The sequence below is a fragment of the Mustela nigripes genome, chromosome X, assembly GCF_022355385.1.
Source record: "Mustela nigripes isolate SB6536 chromosome X, MUSNIG.SB6536, whole genome shotgun sequence".
Taxonomy (NCBI): domain Eukaryota; kingdom Metazoa; phylum Chordata; class Mammalia; order Carnivora; family Mustelidae; genus Mustela; species Mustela nigripes.
In genome coordinates this window covers 108,643,687-108,666,796 of record NC_081575.1, presented here as the reverse complement: position 1 = coordinate 108,666,796, position 23,110 = coordinate 108,643,687, and the positions used below count along the sequence as shown (strand labels likewise).

The following is a 23,110-nucleotide window of genomic DNA, read 5'->3' as shown; positions in this document are numbered from 1 at the left end:
CCACAGCAGAGGTACCACAGCTACCACCGCCGGGCCACGGGACCCGGAACCACTTCCTTCCGGAACCGCCTCGCCCCGCCCCCGCTCTGGCCCCGCCTGCGTCCGCGGCCTCGCGCTGGCCGGCTCTCCCACCGACCCGTGCTCTCTACTCCTTCGCAGCGAGGGTGCCCCGCCTGGACAGCTCCGGCCAGAGCGCCTGCGCCCTCTGCCGGCCGTTCCCACCTGTGCCTCTCTGTCCATGGCGCATGCGCTGTCTGCTGCCAGTCCGCTGGGGAAGGAGCTATACACGAGGCGTTCCAGGTCCTGCGATCCTGGGATCCCGGAATCCCGGGATCCTGGGATCCTGGATGCTGGAGCTCATCCTTCAGCCAGGGGCAGGAGTTTAGTCCCATGGGTCATCCAGCGTTGTACACAAAGGTGTACAAGGCAAAGGTGGCGAAGCAGATGAGCCTCGGCTTTCCAGCTCCTGGCTTGGCCCTCAAGGTCCCTCCAGAGCCAGCCCACCTGAACCTGCACCTGCCACTCCTACGGCCTTAAATTAAGTTTCTACTCAGAAAACGAAATCTCTGCTCTGCACCTCCCAAATAGGCTAACAGTACCAACATCTCCCCACCATCCAATTCAAAAATACTGACTCAGTTTTGTCTGCTTTCTTGATTTCTCTCCTCCCTGCACTCCAACCACCAGCCATACAGGTAGTATGTCCTCTTGGAGCTTTCTCACTTGACATTTTGATATAGTTTCTCCTCCTTGCAAGACTTCTCTTTCAGAGCCCACCACATTTAGTAGTATCACCTTTACCCTCCCTTATTGCCAGCTGATTGCATTAGAATTTTCCTCTCCATCTGAGTTGAATTACAGCCATCATCCCAATGAGTCCAACACCAATGATTGAGCCATTTATCCTTAACTTCCTCAATCCAGATGACTTTACCTCTACTCTACTTTATCCACCCATTCCCAGGCACTTATTCTAGCAGATCTAGACATTTATCACTTTATACCGCTCCATCTCTAAAACCTTAAGTTTCAAAATCCTGTTTATTTGTACTCATAATCCTCATCCTTGAAGTCCTGTCTCTCTCTTATTCTCAATGTACTTGATCTTCAAAGACCAGAGAGCTCTCACATCCCCGAACCTTCTACCTGACTTAAGTACATGGCCTTTGACTTCAACAACTCTTGTAAGCAAAGCCCCTGGAATGGCCCTTTGACACATGATAACATCAGACCACCACCTTTAAACGCTCCAGTTATCTGCATTTTCCATTCCTACATCTGTGTTTTCAAGTACTGCTTGGGAAGAAAAAGTCACACAACACGAATGATGTCACTACAAATTTTTGGATACCCGCTAGAACCTTGGTGTCTCTTTTATGTGACCTCTCTCATCTCCAGTAACTGCTGTTATTAACCCTTACTACTCTCTTTAAGTCCCATAGCAATGATCATTTTCCTCTCCTCATACATGATACTGCTTCCTGCTTCACAGAAAAAAGTTCTCAGCATAGTACGTAAGGCCTTTCTTTCTTTCTTTTCTTTCTTTTGACAATAAAAAAAAAAAAAAAAAACCATGTTAAATCAACTTAAGACAGACTGGTAAGGATGAATAGAAGAGGTGGCAGCTAGAACCAGGACTGGCCCTAGCGGTAGTAGCTGGGGCATTCGTGGGCAGCCAGGTGCCAGGATCAAAGGCCTGCACCACAGCCCTTCAGGGGCCCTTCTTCAGTCAGGCCATATTCCATGCCAGCTGCTCCACGCTGGACATACCGAGGCTGACTGCTTCCCCATGGGCACCCTGCAGCTGGGAGTGGTGGTACATCCATTGGAATGTGGCCAAAGTCATGCTGGGGACGCTGCCGCCATTCACAGCCTGCAGGACCTTCTCCACCAGGGCAATGGCCTTGAAGTGGTGCTCCTTCCAGAGGTGATTCCTGTAGCTCTCAGCCCATTTATTCCCAAAGAAGCAGCCCATGGGTTGTTTCCCGTCCTTGTCCTTGTACTTGCAGGTCAGCAAGCCCCCTGCGGAAGACTGATCAGAGCCACGGGCCCACACTGCTCCCAGAGGCTGTTCTGGACTGGCAGGGGCAGGTGGGGGGGATTATCTGATTCCTACTTCATCTCTCTAGCCCTCCACCTCTTTGTACTCAGTGTTCTGGCCATACTGAAGTGTTTGCCATTTAAGACAAATTCTGCTTTTGCTTCTACTTCATTGAACGTATTGTCCCATCTGTCTGGTTAAGAGGTGTGAGACCTTTTTAAATGCATATTAATGACTCAGTCCAGGAAGATTTTCTTCTATTCTACCTTCAAGAACTGTTTCTGCTTTATCCAGTCATTTATTGAAGGGCATCTTGGCTCTTTCCACAGTTTGGCTATTGTGGACATTGCTGCTATGAATATCGGGGTGCAGATGAGCCTTTTTTTCCCACTACATCTGTATCATTGGTATAAAGACCCAGTAATGCAACTGCTTGGCCATAAAGTAGCTCTATTTTTAACTTTCTGAGGAACCTCCACACTGTTTTCCAAAGTGGCTGCACCAATATGCATTCCCACCAACAGTGTAAGAGAGCTCCCCTTTCTCCACAACCTCTCCAACATTTGCTGTTTCTTGCTTTGTCAACTGTTGCCATTCTAACTGGTGTAAGGTGGTATCTCATTGTGTTTTTTATTTTGATTTCCCTGATGACTAATGATGATGAACAGTTTTTCATATGTCTGACAGCCATTTGTATGTCTTCTTTGGAGAAGTGTCTGTTCATGTCTTCTGCCCATTTTTGACTTACTTGTTTTTTGCGTGTTGAGTTTGAGAAGTTTGGTTTTTTTTTTAAAGATTTTATTTATTTATTTGAGAGAGAATGAGTGAGAGAGAGTATGAGAGAGGAGAAGGTCAGAGGGAGAAGCGGACTCCCCAAGGTGCTGGGAGCCCGATGTGGGACTCGATCCTGGAAGTCCGGGAACATGACCTGAGCCGAAGGCAGTCGCGCAACCAACTGAGCCATGCAGGTGCCCGAGTTTGAGAAGTTTTTTACAGAAGAACTGTTGCCTCTTTGTTTTGTTGACTGTTTCCTTTGCTGTGCAGAAGCTTTTTATCTTGAAGAAGTCCCAAAAGTTCATTTTCATTTTTGTTTCCCTTGCCTATGGAGTTATGTCTTGAAAGAAGTTGCTGTGGCCGATGTCAAAGAGGTTAGTGCCTATGTTCTCCTCTAGTTTTGATGGATAAAGAAGATGTGGTCCATATACACAATGGAATATTACTCAGCCATCAGAAAGGATGAATACCCACCATTTGCTTCGACATGGGTGGGACTGGAGGAGGTTATGTTTAAGTGAAATAAGTCAAGCAGAGAAAGACAATTATCATATGGTTTCATTCATATGTGGAACATAAAGAACAGCATGAAGGACATTAAGGGGAAGGAAGGGAAAACTGAAGGAGGGGAATCAGAGGAGGAGACGATCCATGAGAGACTATGGACTCCGGGAAACAAACTGAAGATTTCAGGGGGGAGGGGGACAGGAGGGATGGGTATTAAGGGCATGTTGCAATGAGCACTGGGTGTTATACACAAATAACGAATCATAGAACACTACATCAAAAACTAACAATGTACTGTATGCTAATTAACATAACATAATTTAAAAAATACTAAAAAAAAGAATTGTTTCTGCTCCATTTGTTCTGGTCTCTTTTAGAGAGAGCAATTATCTGTGGCCATTCTCTGTTTTATCATTTTTTTCCACTTTATCCTTTTTTGACATTGACATTTGGTACAACTCAAATTTGCTTTCAGTATTATTGATAGGGTTTCCCAAAGCATTATTTCTGCTTCTGCTTTTACTTAAATGCTATTAACTGAGATTTTAGAGTCCTTGCTTCATTCCTCCCCCACCCCCCACCTTTCAAATCGTCCTATTGACTTTGCATCTCATCTTACCTTCTTGGAAAAGGATGTTAAGCTGGTGATAACATTTTCCTTTTGGATTCTGTAGTCAATCACTTTCATGAATATGCTCTTCTCTCTCTTTCGTGATTAGCTTTTGTGTACTTTACTATATACAGATAAAGAGATACAGATAAAGATATATTCTTTGAATCATCTTTGAACAAGTTGATCTTTGTTCAGACATATTGGTTAGGCCCTCCTACTATTTGCTGTTCACTTGTGTGGACAGAGAGGTTAAGTAGTTTGCACAAGGTCACATAGCCCTTGCTCTGTCTATGAATAACACATATGCACACATACACAAAATAAGCCTAACAGAAATAGGTTATTATCTGCCTTTCCATTTATTTTTTCTTTGCAAAGCCAAATCTGCTATTGAATGCTGGGTATGCTTAATACAAGAATTCTGTGTTAGTAAGAATAACCTACGCTACAATAACAGTCTCAAAATCTGATTGGCTTATAACAACAAACGTTTATTTCTTGCTTACATTTCAAGTCCATCGGAGGCCAGCTCTTGTTCTTCTGTCCAGGATGCAGGCTGAAGGAATAGACCCTCTCTGAGACATTACTGGTGTCAGATCAGAAGAAAAGGAGCAAGACTGGGACCATGCCCTACATCTTAAAACTTCTGCTTCAAAGCTGAATCAGAACCTCTGGGGGAGTGGCTCAGTACAGATTCAACAAAGCCCCTCCAGGGGATTCTGAAGCACTCTCAGGTTTGAGAACCACTTCTCTAAGGCTTGTATTTCCTGTAAACCAGAAGATGGACATAGAAGCTTGTTGAAATCCATGGTAGTTTTTAAACTACTAATTCTTAAACCAGGGGAAAAAAAAGGTCAAATTTTAAAAAAAGAAGGAACCAGGTATTGATACAGACTTGGGCCAAGTGCCCACTGTTATTGTCATTTTTTTGAAGGGACACTGTTTCTAGGGAAAGCTGCCAGCTGCCCTGACATGTATCTCCAGTTGCTCTTCTATACAGCTTTCTTTTTTAAATGCTGATGTGAGAATTAGATAATTAGAAATAAGTAGGACAAACAGCTTTCTCATCCCTTGACAATGCTATTAGCCCAGATTTTTCTCAGTTTTTGTGTAAATGGTTTGTATTGTGTTGGTCATGCCTTCAGCATCTACGTTAATCCTTATAACTCAGGACTGCCAAAACCAGGTGAGTTTTCTCTTTCCTTAACTCTCTGGCTTTGGGTTGGTTAATACTGTAAATGAAATTTGACATATAATATTTACCCAGCCCTGTTTACTATAGGCTTTTTTTTCCTTTACTTTTTTAATGGCTTTGTCAACAACTGGGCGCAGACAAATGATGTATACTGTTTGGAAGAAAATGTTTTTAAACAGGCTTATGCTGCAGATTTCTTTTTGCTCATTCTAGTCACTGTCTTTATGTCTGCTTTCCTATTGAGATGGAGGACAAATTCCTAAGCAAGATTTGGTAGTTACTACCAGCTCACTGGTCCCATAAATTATTTCTGATGAACTCTTGTATAATGTAATATGTGAAGTGGCTTGCCCCTGATTCTGAAAATCATATCATATTTGTGGTGTTAAAACGTGTTGCAACTCAGCAATTATTTTGAAAAAAAAAAAAACTGATATGGACTACCTACACTGATGAAGTCAAAAAGAACAATGAGGTTAGGTTTAAAACTTAATTTTATTGCAAAATATTTTTTTTACTCCCCTTATTTAAACCTTCTCTGCCCCTTCCCTGAAACTCTTCCCCTAGATCCTTGATAAGCTCAGTTCACATGTCTCTTCCTACCATAAGCAGTCTGGTTTTGTGTCCTGGTGCAACCCAGACGCCAATCCAAAAGTTATTAAGCTCTCAAAAAGTTCATTAGTCTGATAAATTTGACTTGTTTAACTCTATATTTATTAGATACCCCCCACAGTGTCTTCTACTTTTTTCATACCAATTCTTACTCTCCTTTAGACTAGTACGGAAAGAGAACATAATGGATCATGTGGTAGATTTAAAGATAATACAATCAAAATATTTACTGCTCCTCTCTTCCCAGGTTCACTAGTTGACACTGAAAATGACATATGTGGCTCACATTATGTTCCCATTACACAGCTCTAAGTTAATCATGGCATGGCATAAATAATAAACTCTATACCAAATTACTTGTGCTCCCCCTTGTGTAGTACAGGTTTCCCTTCTATCCAATCTCCCTATGAAAACTTTTCATCTGAACGTTTGCATTAGGTTACTTCACTTTTATAAAAGACCTACCTTAGTGTGGTAACAGCTTTTTTCTTGAAAGTGAAAATTATTTTCTGATTTCTTTCGGTTAACAAAACCAGGTATGAATGTAGGTCTTTTCATAAAAGAATTTTTGGAAAGCAAGGGGTTAGCAATATCTCTGGTAAGAGGTAAACCAGCCAGGGACAACACTTCCCAGCATCCCTCGCATCTATCTATGTGGAGCCACATGATTAGTTCTTGACAGTGAAATATGAGGGGAAATGGTATGAGGCCCTTAGAGGACAAGTTGGTTGGGAAGCATTGTGTCTTCTCCATACTCTTTCCCTATTCTGTGGCCTTAATGCAGAAAAATATGATAAATTTGGAAGATGAAGGAGCTACAAGATGGAAGGAGCCTGGTCCTTGAATTACCACTTAGAGGAGAGTTAGAATAAGGCCCATCTGTTTTGGGCTACACATGAGGAACAAAAAAGTTCTGTTGTATCTGAGACATTTGGCATCTTCTGGGGGTAATTGTTATAGAAGCTAGTATTACTTTAACTAATATTCATGATCATCCCCTTCCCTTTGGCCGGTGATTATCTTAAGAATATGATTATCTTAATTTTATCTTAAGAATAAGACTTAGTACTGGCCAAGGAGAAGTAGACACCTACTGGGAGCTTCTGCGATAGTTTCCTTCCTGGTAGAAGGAGGGAGGTGTACAAGGAACAGCCTGCGCCTAATATCTTCATGCATTTGATCATAATGGCATGGGGATGAGATGTTGGCCACATCAACCTTTTTTTTTTTTTAAAGATTTTATTTATTTATTTATTTGACAGAGAGAGATCACAGGTAGGTAGAGAGGCTGGCAGAGAGAGAGAGAGAGAGAGAAGCAGGCTCCCCGTCAAGCAGAGACCCTGATGTGGGACTCGATCCCAGGACCCTGAGATCATGACCTGAGCCGAAGGCAGCGGCTTAACCCACTGAGCCACCCAGGCGCCCCCCACATCAACCTTCTTAAAGCCAAGACACTCAGAGAAATGCTGCCCAAGAATCCTGTCACTGAGCTGCCTTAGGAGCTTATTATAAATTGTATGTGATTAATAAATACCCATAAAATTGAAGGCACTTTCCGCTGTGTGTTGTGAAACCATCCAAACTGGTATACATATTCCCAATTAAAACAACAACAACAACATTCATTTAACAAAGATTTGTTGTGGGGCTACTCTGTGACAGGTGGGTGTTTGTTCTAGACACTAAGGAATCCAAAAGCAAACACAAAAACCAGGATCCTTGAGAGTGTCATCTCATGACAGAATATGAGTCTGGCAGAAAGATATGCAGATCAGAGGTCATGGATTTTAATTCATAGATTTCCTCAGTAACAACTATGTTTATTCACTCACAAATGTTTATTGAATTCCTGTGTTAGGTAGTAGGAATATTAGGCAGTTAGGCAGCCCTGATGTCAAGAAGCTAACAGTGAGGGAGACAGACATTAATCAAAGAATTACACAAATAAATATCTCATTCCCAAACTGTAATAATACACAAACATGTAACAGCAGACCTGACCTCATTATCCATCACAACTACAATAATAATTGGGAAACTTGCAAATATAGCTAGGAGATGGGTTGATGGGCAAGAGCCTTAAGGGTTGTCTATGTGGTTTCCCTAAGCAGGAGCTTTGAGGCGTAGCGGACCAGGGCAAGCATGGGCTCAAAAGCATGCCTCGCTGGCCCAGCAGGTCTGGTTCTCCAGGAACAGGGTTCTCCAGGAACAGGGTCTGAGACCAGTTGGCATGCAGGAGGCCACAGGTAGTGCAGAAAGGAGTGGAGGTAGCAGGAGGGAGAACTTGGGCTGTAATGTAGCCTCAACAAAGGCCTCCAGTGAACCCACAGGGAGCAGCTCTGAAGCGGAGACAGCCCTTCTGAATTCTCCCACCTTGAGGCAAGGATTTTTTTTTTAAGATTTATTTATTTATTTATTTAACAGACGGAGATTACAAGTAGGCAGAGAGGCAGGCAGAGAGAGAGAGAGGTGGGGGGGAGGAAGCAGGCCCCCCGCTGAGCTGAGAGCCTGATGCGGGGCTCGATCCCAGGACCCTGGGATCATGACCTGAGCTGAAGGCAGAGGCTTTAACCCACTGAGTCACCCAGGCGCCCCAAGGCAAGGATTTTTGTACACCCAAATTATCCATTGGATACAGGCTACCCAAGTGAGGGGGTTTAACCTTGGTGAGGCCTCCTCCCTGAGTCAAAGGCAATTCTTAGAGAGGAACTTCACCAACAAGCCTAACTACTTCCAGCATCTAGAAGGAGACATCTGGAAGGACAAATACCTCAGTCTTAAAGAGGAGGTCCATCCAGGTGGTGCGCCATGACACCCGTGACATCAGCGCTTAATGTAAACCATTAGAGCCATTATAGCAGCTGCTTAAAATTTCCCAAACTTGCTGAGGACTTAAGGCTTCCTCATCGTCAAAGTATAACTTCCTAAGGGTTACAAGCATAATTGTGATGCAAATATACAAGAGCATGGGTCAAAACTGTGTTGACTTCATTAAGGAGCAGGATGAGAAAACTGGATCGGGGGAGGATATGGGGACTGCTTGTTGGTCACATGGATATAGGTGTACACACAGCACCACAGGAACAAGTTTAGTGTGGAAACAAATGCTGGGGTGAGATCACAAAATTAGATACAACGCTACTCAGTGAGTGCCCTGCAGGAACAAAAAGACATAACCTTTGGAGTCAGCTTTTCTGTAAGACGAAAGTCATCTGCAACTTTCTGTCTACAAGTGTCTACTCCAGAGCCTGGGTCCTATTCCAGGCACATGGTCTGTCATACAAAGCTCGATCTGTGGAGACCATGCTTTAGCAGGTCTTTCAAAGGGCATGCAGTTATCTTTTGGCCTTATTTCCACGTTCTGGATAATTTCTTACTATCAGTGAACACCCCATTCCAGTCATCAGGGCTGTCACTGCATAAGAGCGACCCCTGAGAACTCTTTCAAAGGTCAGGTCCACTGAGCAAACGAAATTCATTCTTTCCTTCTGGTGGTACCAGTAGGATTCTCTTTGTTCTAAAACAATCTTTGCGTCCCACCCTGGGGACCGCATTCATCCCAACAAGCTCTCCATATGCCTACTGTGCATGACCTACCCCCTTCTTAGCTATCACTTCTTTGTTGACAACTTTCTGGTCATTTCGAAGATGAGCATACACACATTGCTAGGAAAATGTGGTTAAAAGACAAGTACAGTCAACAGAGGGCTGTTGATTCTAATTTGAAAAAGAAGTTATTTTACACATAGGTTCCATTCCTTGGAACTCTAGTCCTCGTATTTTGGATGGAGACATGGGGAAAGCCTGCCTTAAGTCAATCTTGGAAGTCCAGAAGGCTGGTCACTTTAGACTTTATCCCCTACCATCAACCATCCCTCAGCGCCAATTGGAGGGATTAAACTTCGGCATTTCATAACTGCTTCACAGAAGCTTCTCTCTTATTTACTGCACAGCTGAAGGGAGAGCTGGGGTGTGAATTCTCTAGGTGTCACATCTGAAGCCTATCGGCTCCCTATGCCTTTTACAAGGTGACTCTCAGGCTCTGGGCTGCAACAAGGGTGATTCTTTCCACTGTGTGGAGTGCACACTGTCTTGGACCCTGACCTGGATCTTGGGATTAAAAAAGAAAAATACTTCCCTCCTGGTTAACATGGGCCATCTGTCCAGAAAACAAGAGCAAGTAGAGCCACTCCACGCCTACTAGATCTGATGGTCACTGTGAAAGACATGTCCTCAAAGGTTCAGAATTTTCCAAGCATTTTAATTCAGTTTCACGCACTCCATGTTTCTCGACTTAGAAGGCCCATACTGGGTATCTGAGCCCGTGTTTGGCATTTGATCTAGTGTTTATGCACAGAGAATGTGAAACAACACAAAACAGCCCACATAAATCAGGTTACATAAACACCACATTAATTTGGTCTGTTGGGACAGAAAGATGGGGAAGTGATTGGTTCAGGGAGTACTACTTTCAAATCCCATGTTCTTGCTTCTAGGTACAAAGGGGACATGAGCTAATAATACAGCCAAGCTCTGCTGCTTTACGTGGATGGATGGCTAAGACATGCTGGCCAAAGCATACTCAAACGGAGATTAGATAGTGGCGATAGTTGCACAACTTTGTGAATGAATCAAAGATGGAGTTGTACAAAGGGGGCTACTTTTGATAATATGCGAAGGGTAGCTCAATGGTTTTTTATTTTTTAAGCACACTCAGAACAAGGATTCCCCATGGGGGTCCTGGCTCTTCTCAGCTGTAAGCTTCTGCTCTACCAGAAGCACTTCTGCTGCTCTCGGGGCAGAAGAACCTGTCAACTCTCCTGGCGGTACCAAAGCTGGGGCCCTGGAGTCAACCCGTTTTGTCAAGTTCCCAGCTCTGTGTTCTCAAGGAAGCAACCCTCTCCTACCTACCTTCACAACCTGGAGAAGTATTAGGACCACCTCACATACAGCAGGAACTGAGAAGGTACTCTTCTTCAGGTCCAGTCCTGAAGAAGCTTAAACCATGCCAAGTAGAGGCCATTGCTTCTCACCTCCTGAGACCATGGCGGAGCATCTATTCAAGATCTTTAAGGGTTTGTGCCAAGCCTTGTGCCTAAATATTCCCCTGAATTAAACCTTGAACCAAAACTGGTACCCACACCTTGGACCCTGATCCTGTTTTTATAACTTCCTCATTGACTTCTGGGCCCTTATCCACATCCCTTCAGACAAACTAAACCCACTTGACCCTCAGGAGACATTAAACCAAATGCTCTCTCCCCACAGGAAGAAATAATCTACCCCTGCCCCACCGTACATTATATTCTTATGTCTCTTGGGTATGTCACTGATACCGATTTTTGGTTCCAAGTTCTATTTATCAGACTACGCTTAGTTATGGAAGGTTTACCATAACATTTACCTGTTTGTTCAGGGAAATTCTCCCTTTTAAAAAGCTCATTTTTTTTTAAAGATTTTATTTTATTTATTTGACAGAGAGAAATCACAAGCAGGCAGAGAGGCAGGCAGAGAGAGAGAGAGAGAGGAGGAAGCAGGCTCCCTGCTGAGCAGAGAGCCTGATGCGGGACTCGATCCCAGGACCCTGAGATCATGACCTGAGCCGAAGGCAGCGGCTTAACCACTGAGCCACCCAGGCGCCCTAAAAAGCTCATTTTATAAAGTTTCTTAAGCTAATATATTTTTTTCCATGTATTGTGTAAATGCAAAAAAAGAAATTCCATTGACTGGGACTTGATTTAATTTCTAAATACTGCAAAAATGTGAGGGGTTCCTACTATTAGTTTACTTCACACACATTAAGTTTTCCCACCTGGGGACATGACATGTCTTTCCATTCACATCTAATGTCCCCTGATCAAGTTTTAGATATAGCTTATTATTTCTAAGAATTTCTGGGTTTTCTCGGCATCAATTTCCTACTAATTATTAATGTGGAAGAAAACTACTGATTTTTCTTTAGTACTGGCTCACCTGTGAAAACGTTGTAAGGGTTTTTCATTTCTTTCTCTTTGGGTCTGCCCCACCCCCAAATAAAGCTGATCTGGGTTTTCACTTTAAGGGTCACCATACCCATTATAACTTTGTTTAAATGCCAGTTCGGTATGTGGAATGTTTTCCTGCATCACACCAAGTTTAACCGCATCTTAGCTAGCTAGAATTGCTTCAGATCAGTGGTATGAAAGTACAGCGACTCTACTGTACATACCTAGAAGTCCATTGTGTCCTGGGGACAGCTCCTCACTTATTTCCATAGTGGGCTGCACTTGGAACTGACAACAGAGAAACTGTAATGAGTTTGACAGGGAAAGGACACCAACACAGGATTTTCGGGTTTTCTCTACATAGCTTTTAAAAAATGTAATTTGGTTTCAGAGCATTTCTTCACTGAGCCTACAGAAACAAACAAAACACTAGCAAGCCATCAGACTCCTCAATGAAAATGTATTTCACGTTAAACACAACGTACACATCATGCAAATGAGGCATCACCATGGTCACAATGGTGCTGTGAGGTACAACAGATCACAACAAAACAAACAGCAAAATAAAGCTATAGGAAAGATGGTGAGGCATTTTTTGAAAGTCAGACCATGCTATCATTTTCTGTGTGCTTGTCATAAAAGGGATTTTCCCCCCGATATGCATCAAGATCAATGGCACTGCATTACTGGAGGCATGTATTTTATTTAATATATACACATACACAAACATACACAGTTTCCATAACTAATAAAGTCTTAAACTGTAGTGGGTTTTAAAAGCACATGAACAAGATTACTATCGAGACTTCTTTTTATCTCCTTGTTGCAAACCTCAGTCAAAATTATGGATCTTTTCCAAATGCTTTATTGTACAAGTCAAAAAAAGTTTCAGAGAAGGCCATTTTAGTCTGAAAGTCACATTTCACCACAAGAAATCAAATTAAGAAAACACATTATTATAGGTGTTCTGAAAATGTGCATGAAACACATGGAGTATACATTCTAGTGTCATTTGTCCCCCATTCGGATGTTTTTATACTGAAGTCTATTAAAGTGATGTATTGGGTCCAGTTGAGGGCCCCCTTATTCCAGAGCACTATCCTTTTCATTTGTGTCTGGCTTCATCAGAGTTGAGCAAACACAGGAGCAAACAAACAAAGACCTGAAGATCCAGGAGAAAAGCAATAGCAACAACATGAAAACCAACCACCTGTGCATGAGACACAAAATTCATTCAAACTTCCTTCGGTCCAAAAGCCGCTTGATGGCTTGGGAGATTTTTTTAAGGTTCAACAATGACAAGATCCTTGCCAGACTGAGGTGCCCACATCTATAAGAAAATGCGTAAGTGAACAGAAATCATCCCGCACTGCTTGTTTCCATAATCAACCAGACTTACTCTATTAGGTCCCCAAGGAGTAATGCGGGGCAACCCATTTTACAGGTGGCTAAGCTTAATAATAAAAAAAGCTTCTTGATAGTAACTTCCAACAAAGACACCCCAGAGAAGGGAGAAAACCCTCTGGAATTTCTTCTTCTAATCAGAGACAAGGAGATAAGCAGCCCAAGTTCAATATATATGCTTAAACAGAGTCTGGGTTAACGTCTAGAATATTTACAGGAAAAGACATCTACATGTTTAGGTACTCCAGCTTCGGGAATAAGAACAGTTATAAGGTGAATTTCCAACACAGAACCACCTGGGTTATTCAGAGGATCACTACGATAATAAAGTAGTACAGGAAGTGCTTTATCAGCAGCTGAAGCTCATAAATAGATCTGTAACATGAAATTTTGCTAAAGCCCAACAAGACCAGCGTTTCAAGGTTTCTACCAAGAGTGGCCAGGGTTTGAGTTTGACATACTAACTAGGAATATACGGTTACATTTTGATCTAATAATTTGGAATCCAGGGATTTAGGACAACAGAAGCTTCTTCAGAGGACCGGCAGCTCGGATTTGACTACCAGCAGCTTCATGGGTTCTCCAAACACCACCTGTGTCAATTCAAAAACAAAACCAGGTGAGATGAATGAAGAGACCACGTTGTACCTATTCTTTCTCACTAAAATGATCACATTGTCTGGGACTTTCTACCTTCTTGATTATATTTTCCTTGGTTCATAAAGTATCTTTCAGCTGAGGTGCTACAGCATTTTGGGTAGAACTATTCTATTAGGTGGCCAAATTCTCTTTGGTTGGGACTGTCCTAAAACCTGCAGGATGCCTGAAGTCCTGCTTTCCAAATGGCAGTGCTACCCCCAGCTACTGTGATAATTACCCCCCCCAACATGTTTTAAGATTTCAAAAAAGAACTTATTTTGAGAAGCCAAATGCAGTCAAAACAAACAAAACACATGCTTATTTATGTTTATCTCTATCCCATTCTTTGTATTTTTTAAAGTTTTTATTTTAATCCTATTAACAGTATACTGTTCATTTCAAGGATACAGTAGAGTGAGTCAGCACTTCTGTACGGCACCCGTAAGCCAGTGCTCATCAGGACTCGGGTCCTCCTTCATCCCCATCACCTGTCTCACCCATCACCCCCCAACCTCCCCTCTGGTAACTGTTTGTTCCTTGCAGTTAAGAGTCTGTTTCTTCTTTGCCTCTTCCCCCTCCCCTTTGCTTGTTTGTTTTGTTTCTTAAATTCTATGTATGAATGAAATCACATGGCATTTTTCTTTCTCTTGCTGATTGATTTCACTTAGCATAATACTCGCTAGGGACACGGTTTATTCTAAAAATTATCTATCATGCATTCGCTTTCATGTGTGAAAGGGCCACACCTTCTTTCCCAAAACTCAAGAGAGGAGATGCACCGTGTACACCCAAAAGTTGAGCACAGGCAAATGTACACAAAATACAATGACCTTGATTATGTGGCCTCCCCAACCTGTTTCCTCATGTGAATTTATTTAAGTAATCTTTGCACTCAACATGGGGTCAAAAACCCTGAGATCAAGAATCTCATGCTCCTCTGACTGACCCAGCCAGGAGCCCCAAAATAGACTTTAATATTCTTTTTAGTAGGCTCTACGCTGAACATGGGGCTTGAGCTCCTAACCCTATGATCAAGAGCTCTACTGACTGAGCCAGCCAGGCACCCCATATTTCCTCATTTGAGAAACAGAAAGGTTGGACTGTATCATATCAGGCATTAAAGTTCTGTTATAGGAGTGGAGCATAAGGGACATTTAACTCTAGGAAACAAACTGAGGATCGCTGGAGGCGAAATGGGTGAGGGGATGGAGTAACTAGGGGGTGGGCATCAAGTAGGGCACATGATGCAATAAACACTGGGTGTTATATGCAAATGATGCATTACTGAACTCTACCTCTGAAACTAATGATACACTATATGTTAATTAATTGAATTAAGATGAGATTTTAAAAAAAGAAAGTGAGAGTGTGAGGAGAATATAGAAATGTTTTGAAGAGTCTGAAGTGGGAGGACAGTTGGAATCAAGTTATGAAAGGAACTGATGACAGATTCTAATTATGTTTTCATCATCAAAACAAATAAGCCCCAAACTGCAGTAAATCTAATGTGAGGTATGTATAACTAAGTCACCCAGATGCAGAGTGTTTAGAACTCATTTTGGCAAGAAAAAAGGCCAAAGGTGGTGAACATAAGCTTTAGGACGCAAACAGCAGTTCTCCATTCCCCCACTCCCTCAGGTGTGATCCAAGAATAAATATTCACTTTAAAAGATTGTAGAACGGGTCAACAGAACAGCAAATCATTTGGCCAAAAGCTCATCACCGCATATAAATTATTGTAGCTAGAATGTGAAATGGCACTGAGAGAAACTAGGGGAGACATTCATTTTATTAATACCACCTTGCACCACCATTACAGCATTCTCTCTTTCCCGCTAAAAATGGTGCTACTCCAGACAGATGGCAGGTTGAACTTTTAGCAGTGTTTCTCAACACACACACCCATCCACAAACCCCAAAGAGCAGGGGCAGGCATGGTGGCGAATGGCAGTGAAGGCTCTCAAAATCCATCTCAATTATTGTGTATGTGTTGCAGTATATACTATATACAAGTTTTCCCCCCATCTGAAAGAACATTCCTATGAAACCTTTTGTAATGGCATATGGTGAAGAAGCAATTACCAACTTACATGAAAAAAATTTTTGAGCACTTCCAGACTCCGAAAATAACCTCTTAGGCTTTTCTGATACTTTAGGACACCTCTTGCCAATGGATGTGCAAAATAAATGGAGATAAAGCACAGATGCTTACTGACAGCGCAAAGCTATGGCAGCTGAATGCTGAGTGCGGCTGTCAGGAAGGAGCCTGGCAGAGCCACTCTCACTGCCTCTCTAACAGCTGGCTCCAAGGTGAACGCTGAATACTATTTGCACATTTTGCCTCTCTCTCTTTTTTTTTTTTTGGTAAAAGCGAGAACCCTCTTTGGATTACTTTCAGTTACTATAAACAGGTACTAACGTAGGTCTTTCATAAACTACATTTTGCATAGTGTGGAACTTTTGGAAAAACAGGTGGTATCTGTATTCATATTCACGTTTGTATTTTTCAAATAAAACTGCCCATGGAAGAGATGGAATGATGTTTACCCCACCTTCACAAACCCCAGGTGGAGAGGTATAAATTTAGACTCTAAGCAAAAGACTGTACTGTACCTTTCATTAAAGAGAGGTATTTGTCAACAGAAGGTGTTCAGAGTATTTTCTTGGCCAGGACTGTTAAATCCTTCAATCAGATTTTTGTTACAGTCATCCAAGCTGAGATTTTCACTGGATCGCTTGGGGTACATGGGGGGGCCCGTGAAATCTAAGAGATCTTGAAGAGCTCGGGCATTACCAGTTCCATTTTGGTCCAGAGACACCCCAGGAATCATTTCACTTACTGGTGAAAATTCTGGGATAGAAATAAGCTCTTCCTTTGAAACAGGACTGGAATGTGGGGAGGGGGAAGAGAAGGACAGAAGAAGAGAGAGAAAGGCAAAAATTAACTGTATTTGCAGTATTTGGTTATATTACTTTTCTAGAGAAGATGGACTTAGAATTAGAGTTGGTGTGAAATGTACTAAACAAAATACAAGTTAGTTCAGCTCTGAGACTCTGACAGAAAAGGCCCCCATGGAGAACAAGGGAAGTGGACTGAGCATAGTTGCGAAGGCCAAGCTCACACTTCCACAAGAAGAAAGAAAATAAAAACTAAAGGCACCAGCACTGTGGAGAAGCCAAGCACTTCCAAAATCTTTAAAATGGAAAAACCAAATAGAAAGTCAATGCTTAAAAAAAAAAAAAAAGCAAGCCAATGCTAGAAGTTAAAACTGAGCTGAGGAAGGGCTCTACTCAGCACTGGAGCTTCTGGGGCCACTTTTCTCAAGAGGTGCTACTTTTGACGAGCTGCTTTTTCTCCCCTGGCCTCAGTTTCTCTGCTGTACAATGGGGTGAACAATCATTTCTTCATACCAGGGCTCCTGTGAGCGTGATCTGATCATACCGCAGAAGTCTGTGTGGAGCCACCTGGTGTAAGCGTTCAGTTTAGGTGGGAGCCGTTATTAGCCAGGACCCCACCATCCACCCACCACCAGCGGAGCAGATCTTTCCCAAGTTCCCTCTCTCAAGTAAGGCCCCACTCCACCCTGACTTATCCAGCTCCTGCCCACCAGGCCTGGCTCTCTATCTCCTAGAGATGGAAGAAGGAGTTTCACAGCGGTGTCAGCCATAGGCCTAGCTCAGATGAGTGGTGGGCTGGCGTGTGAGGTCTCATCACTCGGAGTCTTTCTTAACAGCCAGAGTAAGGCTGCTGCCAGGTTCGACTGTTCTTTTCTTCCTTGATAAGATCTGAGAGAAGAATCTATAAAAACCAGCTGAACTGAAAAACTCAGAAAATCCATCTCACTCATACTCAGCCTAGTTAAGGGGTAGTAGAAGACCTACCATCACCTCTGGTGGCCGGAGCCTGGGCAAACTGCCCGATCAGCAGAAAAACCCACCCCATCTCCACCTCACTTTACTTTCTCTCCCTGGGTTTACAGAGCTGGTCAGAGCATGAGGAGGAGAAAAGGCCACAAGTTTGTGTGCAACTTCCAGGTGTCATCTCTCTTTAAATGCAGAGACAGCCACAGGAGAACTCGGAGCACACACAAAGCCCCTTCACTTCTTGAACCCTGGCGGATGCTGTCTCTTATCCCATACCCCACTCCCAGAGACATAAAGAGTAAGCAGAGGTAGGCTCAACATGGGGCGGGGGCAGAGATGTGGTGTTAACTTTTAAGATGACTCAGCTGTTTTGCCCTAGCGGCTGAGGAGTGGAACCCAAGGAAGCAAGGGCTGTCTCTGTAGAATTTGCTCTACTGGTGAGGGGGTACTGGACCCTGGGTTTTTACATATCTGGCTCAAAGCCAGGATGCACAAGCTGGGATATTTACAATCACTGTGCCCTAGGAAAGACCATCTTTCCCAGAGAAAGCTGAGAATTCACAGCCAAGGAGAGAAGGGTAAGCTCTGGGGGGCTGGAGCTCTGACAGAAATTTTGCAAAACACTGTCACTGCCTCCACTCAACTGCCCTGCCCAAGGCTCTCTCTTGCAATGTCTCTGCCCCAACCACAGGCTAACTGAATTCTCCTTTTGATTGAGATGAATTTGCCAGGTGATATCATCTATAAACACACCTAGTTAAAGAATTCCTAAGATTGTAGCATCTGAAAGCAAATGAGATTCCTTATCAAGTCCCTGCTGACAAGTCTATGTAACATAAGACAGTGGACACAGTCCTGTTGGTGTTGCACTCAGATCCCCTTTAGCTGTAGGTACATCCGGCTCCCAGCTGCAGAGAGAGCAGGCTGCTAATAGCTCAGAGCTGCCACCTCTTCTCTGAATACCCACATTCGACTGACAGGAGCCCTATGTCCACTGAAGTTATAACTGCATCCCCTACCTTGGGTGACCATGCTCAATGACTGATGGATACAGTGGCACAGAAGCTGCCTCCCTTAATCAGACCACTCTCTGGTAGAAGTTTATCCCCTAAACCTCCCCTATGACCAGCTGACAGAAGCCTTGCTTAGCGATTTCCTGTGCCCCATCCTGCTTCCCACCCTCCTCTTGCTCCAGAGAGCTCTTTCCCTATAAATCCCAAGCCTTTGAATACCTGTTCCAGGCTCTACTTCTTTTTTTAGTATTTATTTTAGGTGAGAAAGAGAGAGCGAGAGCACGCACACAAGTGGGGTGAGGGGCAAGAGTATTCAAGCAGACTCTCTGCTGACCACAGAGCCAGGCGCGAGGCTCAGTCCCACGACCCATGAGATCATGACCTGAGCCAAGACCAAGAGAGATGCTCAATCCATTGAGCTACCCAGGAACCCTTCCCAGGCTCTACTCCTAGGGAACCCGACCTAAGACACTGATAAACCAGTGACAGCTTTCCTAAATGTCAATGGAACCTACTTTAGTTGATTCAGGTGTTTAAAAGAAAAGAAAAGTCAATGAAGAGGCAGTGGAGGTGTTTGGAGAAGAGGTGAAGCTCACATGCAAAATAAATCAACTTACCTCACATCCATAGACTGAACCTCTTCAGTTGAATCATCCAGACTGTTTGATTTCCCATCAAGGGTGTCCAGATGAACAAGTCCCCCAACTGGTTTAAGCCCATTAGAGAAAATGTCTCGGGGAAAAGTTTCTGGGGCACTACGCCCCACACCATTAACTTCCTGGCAGTTGTTTAATCCATTTATTTCTGATTGAGAACACAAAGTCATTCTGTTAACCATAAAATATCCAGAGCTAACAGAGGAAATATACATTGAAGCAATTAATTTAAAACCTCTACTTTACCAGCAGTACAACATCTTTTGCCAAAAAAACCCCACAACAAACGAACGAACAAACAAAAAAAACCCCCGTGTCATCAGCTTCACACAGGGAAAAGAAAGGACTAATGACATCACCAGTGTCTGTGCAGGGCTCCTGACCCGCCCAGGAGGCTTGCTGTCTCATACTGTGCAGGTCCCCAGGCTCTGTAGAGCGTTTACTTGAGCCCCAAGGCAAAGGAAAAATGTAGAATGCTTCGGAGATGGACACACCCTTCTGATTCTGGTTGCCATGAAATAGTCACATCTAGAGTTTTAAGTATACCCGAGAGAGACGAGCTGGACTGCCCGAAGTGTGGGAGACAGTAGAAACCACCGTAGAATAGCAGAGTCCATTCTGAATAAAACCTGACCAGCTGTTGAGCTCCCTGGAAGGTAGCATGGGCCAGCAGGTGGCCAGCTTTCTGTGGCGGGACTAGTAGAGTTCCACTTTCTGAATGGACCTGACAGATGGGGACTCCACCAGAAGGGAAACTACACAGTCCCCTTCCAGCAGTAATGCTCTTAAGACCCACGGGTGCTTGTTGCCAGCAGGAAGTGCTATGAGCCCGGACCTGCTGAAAGGAACTCAAGAACCAGTTCTCACACTCACCTATTTTGTTTGGGACAACTGGTTTTGTCTTTTTTTCCACACACACAGCAGACTGAAGCTCCACCTTTGGGTCTTCCTTCTGAAAGCAGATATAGGGAAGGATGACTTTACACAGAAAGACAAGTGCTTCTGAAATGCATCAGAAGATATTTTGAACTGTACTGAGCCATCTGCCTGTTCCATGGTAATTCCTGGAATCTTTTGAGCTTATTACAAATCATCTGTGTATCCCTTATTAATCTGTCACCATTTCCTGATTTATTCAGGGACTACTATGCCTCTCTCTGCATTCCTACCCCCACTTCTCAGAGGAAATTTTTCATTACCACCCTGTCTGAAACTCCTCGCTTAGACTTCTCTTTCCTTCCAGGTACCAACAGTCTCCTTAATCTAGCCAGGAACAAAGTAGGAAGAGTTCAATTTTTCTGGCTTTTTCTCTCCAAGACCTTTAATTCCACTGAATATACCATGTCATTCTTTCCTCCTCAGCCAATAAACTATTAAAATGGCACTCTGAACACCTACCTTCACTTCTGGAGACACATCACTCTTTCTTGTTCTCTTCATGATTTCATCAATTCTCTGGAAACCAAAAAGAACCAGGTAAGAGGACAATAAAACCAAATACACGTAAAAGCAGCTGGGTCTATAGGCAATTCCATATGTCAGAAAATTTATAAAAGAGAAATATCAGCAGAGAATAATTTCCACTGGTTTTCCACTGGTTTTGCAGATATACACCTCTGCCCTATAAACAAGATCAAATACTTGAGAAGTGAACTAGTACCTAAAATCAACAGTTTAGATTCCATTTTTTTCCTTCCTTTCCATAGGTTACCTAAAAACCAACAAATCACCACCTGCCATTCTAGAGGACAACCCTAGAGAAAGTAAAGCTGAGGTGCAGGTCAGGAGGGGAAGCCAGAGACTGGTCTCCTAACTCTCAGGCCTAAAGTAGTTCAAAGCCTGGGCTGGATCTACGATAACTTGGGAATGGAGCTTTATAATCAGTCTCCTTAAATCCAACTTTATCCCTAATTATTTAAATGTAAATGGATGAAACTCTCCAATGAAAAGACAAAGACTATGAAACTGGATTAAAATAACAAGTCTTAACTATATGCTGTTTATAAGAGACGTATGGACATATATAGGTTCAAAGTATAAGGATGGAAAAATATTTACCATGTAGACACTAAGCACCAAAAAGGCTGACAAAGTGGACTTTCAGACAATTATTACTAGAGATAAAGATGTATTAGTGATAAAGGGGTCAAATCAATAAGAAAATTTAATAATCTGAAATATGTATTCACCTAAAAGCAAAGCTACAAAAACATACAAAAGTTGATAGAACTAGAAGAAGAAATGACTAAATCCATAATCACCAATAGAGCTTTTAACATTCTTCTCTTAGTTACTAATAGAACAAGAGGAAAGAAAACCAATGGAGATAAAGAAGATTTGAACAGCACTACCAACAAACTTGACCTAATTAGGTAATTTTCTGATCACTCTACCCAACAACTGTAGAACAGAACTGGATTCATTTCCTGTTCTTGCCTCACCCTAACTCCTCCTGATCCTTGGCTCTTACCTTCTTCCTCTCCAGTCGCTCTTGCTCAATCTGCAGGATGATTTGCTCTCTTTCTAGACGCATCTGTTTAGCTGCCTCCTGGGCCTTTGCTTCTGCTGCTTCCTTCTGACAGAAACAGGAAAACCAAGGCACAGACTTTACTAAGCTGAGAAAACATTGTTGTGGGATTCCTTGGGATATGCACATAACCTACTTTATCATCTATCTCAAAGGGAATGTTGTTTCAATATTCAGTGTGGATTTACACAGCCTGTTCTATGACACAGCAGACGTGGCTGGGCATCACTCACACACCCTCAGTCCACCATGCAAATTACCCACAGATATTTTCCATACTGCCTGCCAAGGTCTTTCTGGGCTTAAGGACAGTTTCTAGCCATGTGCATGTGGCCAGGAACTTCAGAAACATTTTTTTTTTCATTTCAAGGTTTATTTATTTATTAGAAGGAGAGAACATGCACACACAGAGCCAAGTGGAAGGAGGCAAAGGAGAAGGGAGAGGAAAAGGTAAAGAATCCCAAGCAGACTCCACACCGAACATGCAGCCTGATATGGGACTCGATCTCATGACCCCAAGACCAAAACTGGAGCCAAAACTAAGAGGTGGGTGCCCAATGAAATGAGCCACCCAGGCACCCCAGGAGTTTCAGAAACTTAATTCCCACAAGGAATGATCTACAGCCATGAGAGGCAGGAGCTGAAAGATAAATAATCCAGTTTCCTCACCCCTCAGAGGGACAATTCCAAGGCATACGGCACAGTCTCTTAGAGAATGCCAAAGGGATGAACTCCCACTGGTCCACAGTAAGCTACTCCTTAGTTCACTGACATGGGCTTTCCTCTCACTTCCCTACCAGCTTCCTGGGATCTTATCCCAAATAAACTACTGGTACCCAAATTCTCATCCTAGCATCTACCTTTTGGGGGATGTGAACTGACATACAACAAATATTACAAACTTCACTTTTATTGTCCAAAGTAACTCACACTTAATAACCAGCCCAGTTAGTTTAAGGAAAAACTTCAAGGAAGTATTATAAGTTATTCAAATTTAACTCATTTTACCTAATATAAAGTCCTTAAGGAAAGTCCATATGAAGACTCATACAGTACCTGCTTTTCAATCATGACTTTTTCTTGCTTTTCCTTTTCTTGTTTTTCTTTTTCTTGCTCTTCTTTTAATAACAGCTCCTCCTTGGCCTTTCTCTTAGCCTCCTCTTCTGCCTTTCTTTTTTCTTCCTCTTCCTGCTGCTTCTTTTCCTCTTCTTGCTTACGGGCTTCCTCTTCTAGGCGAAGTTTTTCCTCCTCTGCCTTTCTTTTCAATTCCTCTCTCTCCAG

At 42.9% G+C, this 23,110-nt stretch overlaps 1 protein-coding gene across 1 annotated transcript in view; it reads right to left on the bottom strand.

Moving 5' to 3' along the window:
* Nucleotides 1-12,219: 12,219 nt before the first annotated feature.
* Nucleotides 12,220-23,110, bottom strand: part of MAP7D2 (MAP7 domain containing 2) — a 102,931-nt gene continuing 92,040 nt past the window's right edge. The window contains exons 11-17 of the mRNA XM_059385301.1: nt 22,886-23,110; nt 21,773-21,877; nt 20,701-20,757; nt 20,176-20,254; nt 19,264-19,450; nt 16,383-16,655; nt 12,220-13,723 (exon numbers count right to left, since the gene is read on the bottom strand). Of these exons, the coding sequence (XP_059241284.1) occupies nt 16,406-16,655; nt 19,264-19,450; nt 20,176-20,254; nt 20,701-20,757; nt 21,773-21,877; nt 22,886-23,110 (903 nt within the window). The 3' untranslated portion in view covers nt 12,220-13,723; nt 16,383-16,405. The remainder of the gene's footprint in view (nt 13,724-16,382; nt 16,656-19,263; nt 19,451-20,175; nt 20,255-20,700; nt 20,758-21,772; nt 21,878-22,885) is intronic.